At 42.3% G+C, this 14,394-nt stretch overlaps 1 protein-coding gene across 2 annotated transcripts in view; it reads right to left on the reverse strand.

Moving 5' to 3' along the window:
- Positions 1-9,868: 9,868 nt before the first annotated feature.
- The window catches only part of LOC140493488 (potassium voltage-gated channel subfamily KQT member 1), a 690,303-nt gene continuing 685,777 nt past the window's right edge, over positions 9,869-14,394 (reverse strand). For both annotated transcript variants that reach the window (XM_072591973.1, XM_072591974.1), the window contains one exon: positions 9,869-12,164. In XM_072591973.1, coding sequence (XP_072448074.1) covers positions 11,964-12,164 — 201 coding nt within the window. In that variant the 3' untranslated portion in view covers positions 9,869-11,963. The remainder of the gene's footprint in view (positions 12,165-14,394) is intronic.

The following is a 14,394-nucleotide window of genomic DNA, read 5'->3' on the forward strand; positions in this document are numbered from 1 at the left end:
GTAATCACGCTCACCTCACCTCTGGAATTCGGCTCTTTTGTGCATGTTTGAGCCAAGGCTGTAATGAGGTCAGGAGCTGAGTGACCCTGGCGGAACTCAAACTGGGTATCACTGAGCAGATTGTCACTTGATAGCCTTGCTCATGGCACCTTCCATCACTTTACCGATTGTTGAAGTAGACTGATGGGGCGGCAATTAACCGAGTTGGATTTGTACTACCTTTCATGTACAAATCACATACAGGCAAATTTCCACATTGTTGGGTTGATGCCAGTGTTGTGACTATACTGGAACAGTTTGCAAAGTAGGTGTGGCAAGTTCCTCAGTACCATTGATGGAATATTTTTGTAGCTGTGAACCTTTACAGTATCCAGTGCTTTCAGTCATTTCTTGTTATGAGCTCGAACTGGTGTTAAAGAGAAGGCAGTGCATCACAGCACAACAGAGTTTTCTAGATTGATTTCCCATTTCCCATCATTGCACAAAGCATTGTGCTTTTGTCCAGTTAATTTGAGAATCATCTCTTCAAACAGAGTGAGGTCAGTAAGAGAAAAACTGCCCTTCTATCCAACCAGACTGCCAGATCCTGTCCTGAAAGCAGGGATTGAGGGTGTCTTCACTTTGGGATTGTCACTCTCAAGCATTGCAGTTTGAGAGGTGGTTCCTGGTGGGAAGTCTCTGAAGTGATGTGCAGCCGAGCTTTAGACAGGACACAAGGGATGAGTAAACCAGTGGTGAGCACTTCCACCTCTCTGGCCATGCAATCGCCTGAGAATTGCGAAAAGGAATGATTGAGAGAGTGTGTTCATGGCTCCTGATGAACTGAATGCCACGAAACTCACTCGCCAACTCATTGCAACATTGAAAAGTCAGTTGAAAGTGTTTGGACAGTGACTACAAGTAATGATCAGAATTTTGTGGAGGGTACAGGTTCCTGCTGCCAGTCTCCAGTCGCCAGTCTCTATCCAGGAGGATGGATGGGATGAAATGCCCACTATCAAAAGGAATGGTTTTCAGGCTAAAAAGGTCAGCCTTAGGAGGGCATTAAAGGAGGTGGCTAAAGAAGTGAATAGTAGGAATGTAGCCATTGCAGTCTGTGCACAGGACTCCATGAGAGCAGGGTAGGTTACATTCAATAACTGAGCCTATCAAACTGGCTTGCTGAGCATTCTGCTGTGCAGCCCTCCTCAGAAGACCACACTTTATAACTCTGCTCATTGCACTCTGGAGACATGGAGTCCTATCCCTATCTGAACAGCCACACTCACCATTAGCGTATTGCCCTCCCACACCCATGCTTCACAGTGACAATTCATTAATAGTGTCCTGCTCCCTTCTCCACACAACCCATTGTAGATACATACTTTTCTAACTTCCTCTCTTTGGCTTCAAATCTTGTTCAAATTCTCCTCTCCACCTTGCGGCCTCTGATTCCTCCCTCCATTGACTGCAAGCAAGCCTCCCTCCAGGTTTAACAATCCATCAGAACATTCTTTGAATCGAAAAGTCAGAAGAGAATCATCTGTCTTCAGTCTTCCAGTAACTCCTCCCTGCCTCATTTGGAGTGTTAATTATTTTTATGATTTTAGCGCGTTTTGAGAAGATTTGTACCTCATGTTAGGGTTTTGGATGTAGGTTTGCTCACAGAGCTGGAAGGTTTGTTTCCAGATGTTTCATTACCCTACTAGGTAGCATCATCAGTGGGCCTCAAGGGAAGCAATCCTGAAAATTCCAGCCTTCTATTTATATATTTGGGTTTCTTTGGGTTGGTGATGTCACTTTCTGTTCCTTTTCTCAGGGGGTGGTAGATGGGGTCTAACTCAATATATTTGGTGAGTTCCGGTTGGAATGCTATGCTTCTAGCAAGTCTCTGTTTGGCTTGTCCTAGGATGGATGTATTGTCCCAGTCAAAGTGGTGTCTTTCCTTATCTGTATGTAAGGAGGGTCATGTTTTTTTGATCCATGCATCAAGTACTTTGTTTTAGCTGTTTCTGGCTTATGAATAAAGTATATTTCCCAAATGGGCAATGAAAATTTTGGGTTGGAAACACATCTAATATTAGACCATTTAAATTGGAAAAGCTGCTTTGATGCAGACTATTTTGTACTAAGTAATAGTTTTCAAGAATGTAGCTATTCTTTAGAATGAGATTGTTCTTGTCCTTGAGGCATAAACCCTGGGGAGAGGAGGAACAGGAATGACTCACTGTTAATACATGCCCACCTGGTGGACTACAGAGGAAGCTACAGCTGGGATTCCAGTTGCTTAGACAGGCGTAGGAAGTCCTGTGAAGGGTTATGTGGCGGAGGAGAAGCTGCTGCTTTCGATAGTGGTGTTCCTCTTACCCCTTGGTAGAGATGCAATGGGGTGCTTGGACAATTGGCCATGACTCCAGAGATGTAGCAGCAGATAAGTACAGCTGAAGGTGAGTGAAGTGACAACAGTGATATTGTGGTAATGTTGTAGCATGAAAGAAATCTACAGTATCCACATTTTTAAAAACAAATATAACTATGCTAATCCCATTTTCCAGCATTTGGCCCATAGCCCTGCATACCTTTACATTCACAACAGCACACCTAAATATTTGAGAGTTTCTGCCTCTATTACTTTTATAACCAGTGAATTCCAGCTTCCCACCACTGTCTGGGTAAAGATGATTTTCCTCATATCTCCTCGAAGCTTCCTGCCCTTTACCTTAACTCTATGGCCCCCAGGTCATAGGTACCACCATCAGGGGAAAAGTCTCTTCTGCACAACTGATCTATGCCCCTCATAATCTTATACATATCCATCATGTTCTCCTTCAAATATCCTCTCCTCCAGCCCAGGCAACATCCTGGTAAATCTCCTCTGCACCCTCTTCAGTGTTCCCACATTCCTACGACAATATGGATTGCAGAGCGACACACAATACTCTAGCTGTAGTTTAACCAACACTTTATAGAATTCCAGATAACCTCCCTGCTCTTAGACTATGCCTCAGTTAACCAAGGCAAGTATATCCACCTACCTCAATAGGTTAAGGGTCTATGCATACCAAGGTCCTTCTGATGGCACTGCACTAACAAATCCAGATTCCATCTTGAGGAACAGAGGTTCAAATCCCACCATAGCAGCTGGGAGAGTTTAAATTCAATGAATAAGGTTTGTAATTGAAAATTAGTCTCATTAATGGTGACAATGAAACTACGGCTGATTATCATTAAAACCCATCTGGTTCACTTGTGCCTTTACAGAAAGAATTGGCAGTCCTTACCCAGACTGGACTTGATGTGATCCAGCAATGTGGAGTTTTAATTGACCTACAAAATTGCCTACAAACCCTTCAATTCAAGGGCAATTAGCAATAAGCAGCTAATCATTTACCTACATACATCTGATTTCACCAGATGTCTTAGAACATCATCATCCTTCATTACCACTGGCAGCATATGTCTCAGCTACAGGCTCAGTAGGAATGCTTTTCAAGAACTGCCAGATGACTGGTTTATTATGGGCCTCCTGCACCAGGACCACATTGTGCAGTCAAAGCAAAATGAGGCTGCCTCAGTAAAATGGGCTGATGGAAATCTCTCAGACTGGACCGTTGGTCTGACATTGTCTACAGAGACAGACCATAAATGTTTAGATTTCCTTCCATAATGAGGAGGAAGTCGTCAAGAATACAGAAATGGAGGTGAAGGTTGATGAGATTTGCTTATGAGTGGTATATGTACAGGATAAGTTACAAACAGCAGCAGTTCCATTCTCAAGACTTGTGGCGCAACACCATGCTAACTCACTTGAAACGATTGAGCTATTCTCACAGTCAACTGCAGGACAATGCGCAGGTACAAGACTAGGAATGCATCTGATGTTTGACAACATTATGGAGTTTGCACATTCTTCCAATGCCTGCGTGGGTTTCCTCTTACAGTCCAAAGATGTGCACATCAAATGAATTGGCTATGCTAAATTGCCCATAGTGTTAGGCGCATTAGTCAGAGGGAAATGGGTGGGTTACTCTTCGGATGGTCGTTGTGGACTTGTTGGGCCAAATGGCTTGTTTCCACACTGTCAGTAATCTAATCTAAACAAAACATTGCACAAAAGTTTGGCCAGAATAATTTCTCAGTGGTTTAGTCATGAAAACTTCCTCCGAATATTGAATGACGTTACTATTATTGATAATATTATGCCAAAAAAGGGAATTACCCTTGTTTCTCTCCTAGCTTCATCCAGGCCACAAGGGGGTCACAAAATTCAGAGCAGATGCAGAATCATCCATGTAGTGGCCAGAAACTTCAAAGAACTTTGAAGAAATGATTTCTAAATTGCAAAATATGTGCAGTACATTAACCACACAATTACATTTCCAACTAGACGATTGCGAGTTTAGGGGATGGATGAAGTTATCTTCAATGGTAACTCATATTTGATTGTGATCAGATACATTTCAAGAGGGATTGAAGTCATTCAGTTGTATATTCTTACTACAGAACCAATGACATAGGCATCGGTATTTCTTACAAATTAGCCTGATGAGTGCAACACCATACGCTGTGATAAAATAGTCTATTTGCCATTAAGTTCTCATGATGTTTCAGATGGGTTGGCTTTCCCAGCATTCATATTCGAGAATCTGGTTTTGCATTTGTAAGCATATGAGTACTCATTAATATCCTAGTCCACTGGGATTATGTTCATGGATCAATCTTCTTATCTAAAAATGAGAAATTTGTATTCTCAAACTTAACTATTTACTGTATATAAGCTGTGTAGCTGGTGGATAGGCCCCTTCCTTCATGACTCAGTCAGTACAAACTTCTTCAGTTACTTGGATCCTTCATAACTAAGTGTTTCTTTGTACAAATATTTTACTTTGAAACCCATAATATTCACAATCTGTAATCATGACTGTGAAGAGGGAATTCAGTATCATATCTCCAAGTTTGCAATTAACACTAAGTTGGGTGGGGTGGTGAGCTGTGAGGAGGATGCAAGGAGATTTCAGTATGATTTCAACATTCTAAAACACAGATACATAGAAGATAGGAGCAGGAGAAGGCCATTCAGCCCTTCGAGCCTGCTCCATCGTCATCATGACAATGGCTAATCATCCAACTCAAAAGCCTGATCCTGCTTTCTCCCCATAACTTATGATCCCATTTGCCCCGCATGCTACATCTTGCCATCAACTACTTCCTGTGGTCATGAATTCCACAGGCTCACCGCTCTTTGGGTGAAAAAAATGTCTCCTCACCTCCATCCTAAATGGTCTACCCTGAATCCTCAGACTGTGACCCTTGGTTCTGGATACAACCACTATCATGAACACCTTCCTGTGTCTACCCTGTATAGTCCTGTTAGAATTTAATAAGTTTCTCTGAGATCTTCCCCCTCATTTGTCTGGATTTCGGCGAAAACAATCCTAACCTAGTCAATCTCTCTTCATATGAATCAGCCTGGTAAACCTTTGCTGCAATCCCTTGAGAGCAAAAGAATCCTTCCTCAGGAAAGGAGACCACATCTGCATGCAGAGGTATGGCCTCACCCAGGCTATGTATAACTGCAACAAAACATCCCTGCTCCTGTTCAAATGCATGGTAGAAGAAGTATATTGTGGATAAATGTGAGGTCATCCACTTGGTCAACAAAACAGGAATGGCTATAGATGGGGAGAGTGCTACAAGATCTGGTGTCCTTGTACACTAATCGCTGAAAGAAAGCATGAAGCTGCAGCAGATGGTGAAGAAGGCAAATGGTATGTTCGCCTTCATAGCAAGAGGATTCAAATAGTGGAGCAGAAATATCTTGTTGTAATTGTACAGAGGCTTGATGAGACTACAGCTGGAGTATTGTGTGCAATTTTGGTCTCCTTGTCTGATGAAGGATGTTCGGGGGGCTATGGACAGAGTACAACAAACCAAATTGATTCTTGGCATGGCAGGTCTAGTGTAGGAAGAGAGACTGGATGGGTTAGGTCACATGGAGTTTGAAAGAATAAGGGGAAATGTCATAAAAAGCTATCAAGTTCAAGGTAAACGTCTGATTTTCTCGATTACTAGGGAGGCCAGAACCTGTGATCATAGTGTATGGATATAGAATAGACCATTTATAACTAAGATGAGGAGAAATAGCTTTACTCAGGGAATAGTGAGCCTGTGGAATTCTCTGCCTCAGAGATTGTTTCGAGATAAAACACTGAATGTTTTCAAGAGGAGTTAGATATAGTTCTTAAGGCTAATGGGATAAAGTGGTGTGGGGTAAGTAGGAACAGGATTCTGAGTAGGATAATCATATTGAATGGCAGACCAGGCTCGAAAGCCAAATGGTCTATTCCTATGTTCTATGTTTCCATATTATTTTGGGGTAAAGATCTTTTTTGTGGGTTGATTAGCTTACACAAAGACTCAATCACATGCAGTCTGGCTTGTTGTTAAACATTAGTGTTCATGCTGCCAATTGGTTGGGCAAGCCTGCCCAAATGAGATAGCAACACCGAATGACACCAACAAACCTGACTGCAAGTGGGGTTCAACTCAACAGCTGCTCAACTCAAAAGGACAGCATTTGTGGCTGTGTGCTTATCCCATGAGAAATGTTGGTGAAATGCCCTTGGATGCGTGCAGTTTCCTACTTATAATGAAAAGTCTGTGTACTGAAGGTATAAGAGTTGTTGAATGATGCAACTCCTGTGTGTGTTTAGCTCCTTTTATGTTTTAACTGTGGATGCTGACGGATAAGTCAAAGGCAATACCACAGCAGCAACATTGGTAGTGTCAACAAAGTACCAAGACATTGACTGCACACAAGGCACCTGGTGGAGAATCCTAATACCCAACCTTCTGTGTAGCAGTCCTCTGGATGGGCATCCTTAGCAGTAGACTCTGGTACACACCCTGGCATTCTCTTGCAGCATTGGGGCCAGATTTCCTTGAGCTGCACATGGGCACTGATCTCTGCCACTACCCCTGCCTGGGTAGGTTGGACTGACCCCTTGTTGCCATCCATTGGGAAAATAAATTCCTTTCTCTCATGGACAACCTTCAGGAGAAACTTGAGGGAGATTTGCCTGGTCTCTGACAGGCAGTGTGGGCGATGAGCAGAGACTGAGTAATGATCCTTGCTTGCAGAAAGTTGGGGTATCTTTTATGTAAATAGCACAAACTTCTCATGGACTTCAGGACTTCCTGAAGAGAGAATAAGGCATTTTACGCAATGATCTGAGAAGGACATAATCACACAGGAAAGGCCAACCCACGCCCAAGCAGAACTATCTCCCAGTTTTATACTTACATTCACACTTAGTCTCAAAGAGGATGAAAATTCCACCCACTTCAATGACAAAAAGGTCGGATGGGGTAAAGTGTAAGATTGATCAACTGAGTCAAACAATTAAGTGGAAGTTTTATTTATTTAAAGCAAACAAGCTTTAATTTGGGGATGACTGTGCTGAACAATATTTTGCAAATTAAGTATAAAAATAATTCTCTGCAGTTAATAATTTAGTGTGACATTGACAGAATGTAAGTCAAATAAGTGGATGCTTTGTGACAGATTTCATGTGATCCATTGTGAAAAATCAGGCGACACATCTCTGAGATTTTTGGTTTTATTGAGGCATGATACCAAACTGGCATCTTCAAATTTACATAATATTTGAGTTAAAAAAGGTACCATTATAAAATTGACCTTATAAATCACAGCATGAGTCCCAGCTGATTTGTTTCATAGTTGTATTGGAATATTGCTGAGCAGCCCATTCGAACTGGATTGAAATGAAGAAAGCAAATAAAAAAATGTCTAACAAATCGCTGTTACAGTGTCCCATTACAAGACAGAAAAGTCACGAGAGATCCAAAGAAGAGTGAAGAGGAAAAGTGGGAATTGCAAAGCAAGGAAGTGAAAAACGAGAGAGGGTAATGTGAAAAAGAGACAGGAAGGATAAAAGAAAGGGAAGGGAAACAGAAAACTGCTACAAGGATGGAAAGAAAGAGGGGACAATGTAGAGAGGAGGGAATAATAGATAGAATGGGAAATGAGGATGGGAACAGAGGGGTGAAGGGAAGATAAAAGGAGATAAAGAGTTGTGAGGGAGAAAGAAAATATTTACATGATTAGACAAAGGAGAGAGCGACAAGGAGAAAGTTTGTTGAGGAAGAAATGATCTATCAACCCATTCTACATTATTACAGCAATGTTTTTAATTGAATCAACCTCATTTGAGAAGGAAAATTTATAAAATTTATATGAAACCCCAGGTTGTAAATATCAGTAGAAAATCTACTATATATAATCTATGTCTTTATATATACAGATAAAAGAATTCTTCATTTTGTTGATTGACATGTTGGTTTTCCTATTATCCAACTGTAAATAGATCTTTGTACATAGAATTGTACGCCTGGCAGGCACCAAGTGACTTCATTCTTAAAAAGAAAACTATTAGGTATAGTGCTTTGTGCAATTGTCATGGCATCGCTTATAGTTTTGAGATGAACTGGACTTCACTGAAATTCCCTAGCATTTTACAATATCATTAGTTTCTTGGATGGCTGATCCTTTGAACAATATTAATATTTGACATAGTGGCTTCAACTTGACTTGGCTCCTTTTCCATCCCTTAAAATGGGAGCAAACCTGGGCTGGCACCACACAAGGTTTTTGTTGAGGTCTGCCCTGTATTAGATCTCAATGCTAGTTTATTTGAATCTTTTTATTACAAAGTGGAGATTTCATGTCTCTCCATTGCTGCCAGATTGGGAGGGGAAGGGTGAGCAAGTGATAAGGGGCAGTGGGTCAATGGCATGCATCCTTGTTTCAATGGCTACAGTACAATTAAAACTTTTGACCAGGTCTATCAACTGGCAAACAAAACCAATGAGTGTCAACACATCCGGCAAGTGTCAAACAAACATTACAATAAAGTGGCTATGTGCAAGGTCCCACGAGGAAAAGATGAAGGGAGAGCAGGAAGTTAGGATAGAATAAAATATGCATGGCTTCTTCTGAAAACGGAAGACAAAAAAAATTCTGAGTAACAGAAGATCACAGTAATCCGTCCACTAGACTTTGTCCAAACTCCCTGCACTCACCACCTCCCGATCTAGCACTGCTGGGTGTGTTAAACTGGAAGAGTTCCAGTTATAAATGTGAACAAGTGTGGAGAGAGAGGGGTCAGATTTTCCACTTTTCTGGAATTCTGGCATTGCACAATGATGCTCGACTGGTCAGGAATGTGGTGCTTGCTTGCCCGAGACGGGAGTGACTCGGCTGGGTGCAACCCAAAGCATGTTTTCCTCCAAACATTAATCTTATTCACAAAGTGTCTCAAGTTTAAATTGTCAACTCCTTACCTGTTTCTTATAGAATGCATAGCATGTCCCAGAGCCTAATGTCATAAAGGCACAAATGGTGATAAGTGCATTGGATGACATGATGTCATGATGCATATAAATATCAGATGTCTGCCAACTTGGGTCGAGGTGTTATATATATGACTGCTGCCCAAAGTGGCAAGGTCAACAGGTACCAGAGGAGTAGCTCCATACCACTGCGGTAAGCAGCAAACTTTGTTTTAACTCTTAACTGGCAATTGAGTGCATTGCAGTTCAGATCAATCCTGATTTCACGGAGCCCTTCCCAGAACAGGTTATACAATCACCATTGATTCTCCTCCCAAACCTCTTTCTAACTCTGGGGTTTGGAAGCAAATGGTCACACTATCTCCTAACTACTGGCTTCAGTTCAGGGTCAATGCAGACTGAGCACTGAGTTTTACAGACAAAAAGAAAAAGAGAATTTGCTGGAAAAGCTCAGCTGGTCCAGCAGCATCTGTGGAGGGAAATCAGAGTTAAAGCTTTAGGGTGAATGACCCTTCCTCGGAACTGATTTCTCTCCACAGATGCTGCCAGACCTGCTGAGCTTTTCCAGCAAATTCTATTTTTTTACAGCATTATGTGTTTTTATTGACCAAGTTTTATATCTTCCTGCGTTGTCTGATCCAATACCATATGACCATTAGGATAAACTTCAGTGGGGAAGGAGGCACAAAATGGGTAGCAGCAAAGTGGTCACCCATTACACATCCTGCTCAATCTTTCTTGCCACGGACACAAAAGAGACAGAGAGTCGGTGTTTTGCTGGCAGAAAAACTTTTGTGTCTCTCTCTCTCTACCGATGGTGCCAGCTTTGCTGAGTATTTCTAGCATTTTCTGTTTTTATTTATTTCAAGTTTAGGATTTATAGCAGGTCACTTCCATTTCACATCTCATGCCTCGCCTCCTCCCATTGTCCCCACCACTTGAGATCCTGACTGGAATGATTGGGATCAGCACCCGACAGATTAGTGATTGCCTTTCGATGAATAAATCCGGGGGCCTTTGCCTTATCTCGGATGTTGGTCAGTGATACAAGTCACTCATTTGGTCGGCCAGCAAACCGGGAAGGTGATTTGAAATTTCAACACGTTGAGTGGATTGGTGCGTCGGAATTGCCAACTCCATCCATGTTGGAACTTTCTCATATCCCCTCCCCTGGCAATGAGCTGGCAGATATTATAGAGAATGCTTCTGCCTGCTTTTCACTTAAAGTGAGGCTTGAAGCTCAGCTGAATGTTTCTTCTGGTCCTTGCCTCCATTCCATCGAATTGCCTAATGACTGACGCACATTAAAACCGCACGCGCTAGTTGTGGAAAAGAATGTTGACTGAAGGTTGGGAGGGACTGGGGAAATATAATCAGCTGATAAAACAATGAAACATTCCCAGTTGTTCTCCCAAGAGCGCCGTAAAAAAAATTGGGATGTAAAATCCTACACTCTTGCGGCTTCACAATATTGCCACAGTCAAAATTTCCCAAGCAATTTTCTTTTAAAATCCTGCAAAGAGTCATCAGTTAAACCCCTAGCCGCACTTTGCTTCATTTGTAGAGGGAAGTCAAACATTGCTTGCAGTCGTATGTTGGCCTGCCAACTCCTGAGAATCATTGGAAAGGGGAAGTTAGGGTAAAACAAACAAGTCAGTGGCTGCCCCAAGCTCACTTGTCAATCACCAAGTCATACTGACAGTGACGGGGAAGTCATGGCCATCCCCATTGTTCCAGTTAAAAGGAGAAGTGTAGTTGAGGCTGTATCAGCCCCACACGTCTGAAGGCATTCAAAAATAAAATGGGGAAGGAAAACCCAAGTGTAGTAATTTGAGTGAACCCAAGTGTGGAGGACTTCAGCTAATGAGGAAGTATGCACATTCCAGTCCTGAAGAAAATACTAATCCTGGAACAAACTGGGATAAAAGACTTTGGGAACTAGTTGGTGGACACTGACCCATTGTGCCGTGGGCAACTGACCCCAGATCGATTTTTCCTGGATGTCACCCTTATGCTTAGTATGCTGCCCAGATCAGATGTGAAAGAGAGATGGGAGGGGTCTCTTTGTTTATAATTAAATACATCCGAGGCTGCTACTGAGAAGGTGGGAGAAGAGTGCGTGCAATACACTGACGTTGAGCTTCAAATGCTTCTCAATCATACACCATGGTGATTTTTGCAATTTAAAACATCACATCTACTCTAAAAAGGATTACAATTTGTGTTAACGTTGTGTGCTATTGGTCTTTTCCTCTTATCTTTCAGGCAGTCCAAGCACAATCGTCACATTTGCCTGAACGAAAACAGCCAGAGGAGAGTTGAAATGTAGTCAGGAGATTTCTGAAGCTTGGCAGAGTGGTATGACGTACTCTTTCTTTGCAAAACTGGTCAGATCCGCAAACTGGACTGGGAAGGGATGCCTGGGCTGTGAAAACATACACAGTCTAATGGTGGGTGCTTTCAAGTTTCACAGACTTCTTCAGTAAATGTTCAGCCCTTCCTGTGGTTTGTGCCAGTTGTGCGTGCGACCTTGAGGGCTATCTTACAATATTGAACAGGTCTCATCCAATCTCTTCAACGCTACTAAATTTCAGAAAGTAGAGGATCAGAGATCAGGCCACGTTGTCTTGGTCTTTCCTATGCACGGTCAACTGCTCGTAGCTGGGCAAGGAGATGTGAGTTGATGCAACAGCTTGTATCGTGGATCTCTCTGCCTGAGGGTCAGCCTGAGGGCGGGACTGTTCCTGCTGGTTGGCAACCAAAAGCTGCAACATACCCGTAATGGTATTTAACTTCTGATCCATGTCCACGACCTGTTTGGAGAGAGGAGACACAATCAATCAGTAGGAGCTTTGCAAATAGAAACACAAAGTATGCGTTGGAAGTTAGCTGGCATTTTTAATATCAGTCAGTGTTGGCATATTTCAAAAAGAGCGAGATGCGCATTTATGGAGCATCTCTTCCAACCTCAGGATGTCACAATGCTCTTTAAACACAAGTGAACTATTTTTTTTGAAGTGCCGTGTTGTTGCGTAGGAAGCACAGTGGCCCAATTTACACACAGTGAGCTCCCACAAATAGCCATGTGATCACTGTGGAGGGATATATAGTGTGTACAAACTTGGAGGCCTTAAATTAAGGCCTGATAAATGTTGCAATACTAATAGTATGACATTATGAGTTTCTGGTCTTCCTTTCTCTCAACTGACTAGTAGATGACCAAGAAAAGGTGGGATGGGTGGTCAGGGTGGAGGGGACGGTGTGGGCTGTAGAAACCTGGGTCTTTGGGCTTTGGTCAGGATTCTTGGACCAGCCAAATCTGAATCTTATGATCAGAGGGTGGGAAATGCAGAATATCACTGTCACTCTCCAAAATAAAACACTCTCCAGTCTCAGAAGCGAACTTGGGACAGCACTTGGGCTGTGGTCTTGCTTATTCACTCTTGGCTGAACTAGAGCTCAGTGCACTGAGAGTCCACTTGAATAAGTCCTGTCAAGTTCCCTTCCGACACTGATAGGTATGTTTTGTGTTCAGTGAGAGAGGGAGACCTGCCTTGTGTGACCACTGCATCAAACCCCTTTGCAAAATCAGCTCGGGTTCTAGACCCAATTGTAACCTAGTCCACCTGGTTTGACTTCAGGAGTATGAAAGGCTGTAAAAGGGGCGCCCCACCTGAACACTCTCTGCTTCAAACAGGCAGGGTAGGTTAAAGTTGAGGCTCCTCCTTCTTATTCAAGGCAGTCTGGGGCTGTCATTCTACCAGAATCCTGATGGTTCCTACTTGTGCACAATCCTCTCAAGAGCTATTTTGATTCATGACTGTTGGAAGTAATGGTGAAACACTGCCTTTATCTTCACACGGCCAAAAGATAAATCTGTTTGGGCACAGTCAGTTTAATATTGTACAGACACAACAATTTTACATTACCTGCACCAATTATTCAATGCACTACTGAGGGGTACAATGCTGGCAAGTGCTTTTTGGTTGAGATGTTAATCTGAGGCTAATTCCCATCGGTTTAAAATTGGGGTGGCACAAGATTATTCAGACTTAATTCAAATGATGCCACGGGATTATTCATCCAACCACAGTGACTGACTTTGACGAAGTTAAAAGTGTTCTTCCAGTGTCCTAGTTAAGACATTGCCATCAATCAACATCTCTGAACCAATTACCCGTGTTATTAACCCCATTGCAATTATTTGGACATGCTGTACATAAATTGGTTGCCATGTTTGCCTACATTATGATAGCAATTGAGATAGCAGTGGCACTGGAAAAGCACAGCAGGTCAGGCAGCATCCGAGGAGTAGGAGAATCGATGTTTTGGGCATAAGCCCTTCATCAGGAATATGATGATATCACATTATGAAAGCAATCATACTTTAAAAGTACATAGATGGCTGGAAAGCACTTAGTTATGCTCCTGTGGATAGGCCCTTTCTTCAATGGTTCTCGGTAGCTGCTTAAATATGTCTCATGCAGCGATGCACTGATATTACCACAGAAGTGGGAGAAGTAGTAAGCAACATTCCAGAGTGATATCAAATTAGTGAAGCTCAGATAAGAATCCCCAATGAAAGGAAGTGTCTCAGCAGCTCTTTTGGCATTATGTACGGAGAGTTAAAAATAGCCAGAGTCAGATCCTCAAGATTACGCTGTTCAGGTGCAGGACGAGGCACACAGGAAAGGAAAATAAACCAAAAAGGCAGCTGCTACGTGTTTGTTTAGATGCAGACACTGCAGGATGACAAGCAGTTAAAGATATTAGACCGAGACAAAGAGCCAATTAATTGCAGGCAGCATGTTATAACCAACACAAAACTCAAGGTACAGAGTGGGATAAGAAGTTGAAATCAGCCATTTTGCACAGACATGTGAACTGCTCTTCGGCTTTAATTTCTTGAATTTTCTTGCCCTTTGTATCACTAACGAAACCCTCTTTCAATCTTATTTCTTTCTCTAAGCTTTTGGTCGCCTCTTCTAATACCTCTTTATATAGCTATGTTACAATCTGTTTACTAACACTGCTGTGAAACAC

The sequence above is a fragment of the Chiloscyllium punctatum genome, chromosome 22 (genome assembly GCF_047496795.1).
Source record: "Chiloscyllium punctatum isolate Juve2018m chromosome 22, sChiPun1.3, whole genome shotgun sequence".
NCBI classification, from domain to species: domain Eukaryota; kingdom Metazoa; phylum Chordata; class Chondrichthyes; order Orectolobiformes; family Hemiscylliidae; genus Chiloscyllium; species Chiloscyllium punctatum.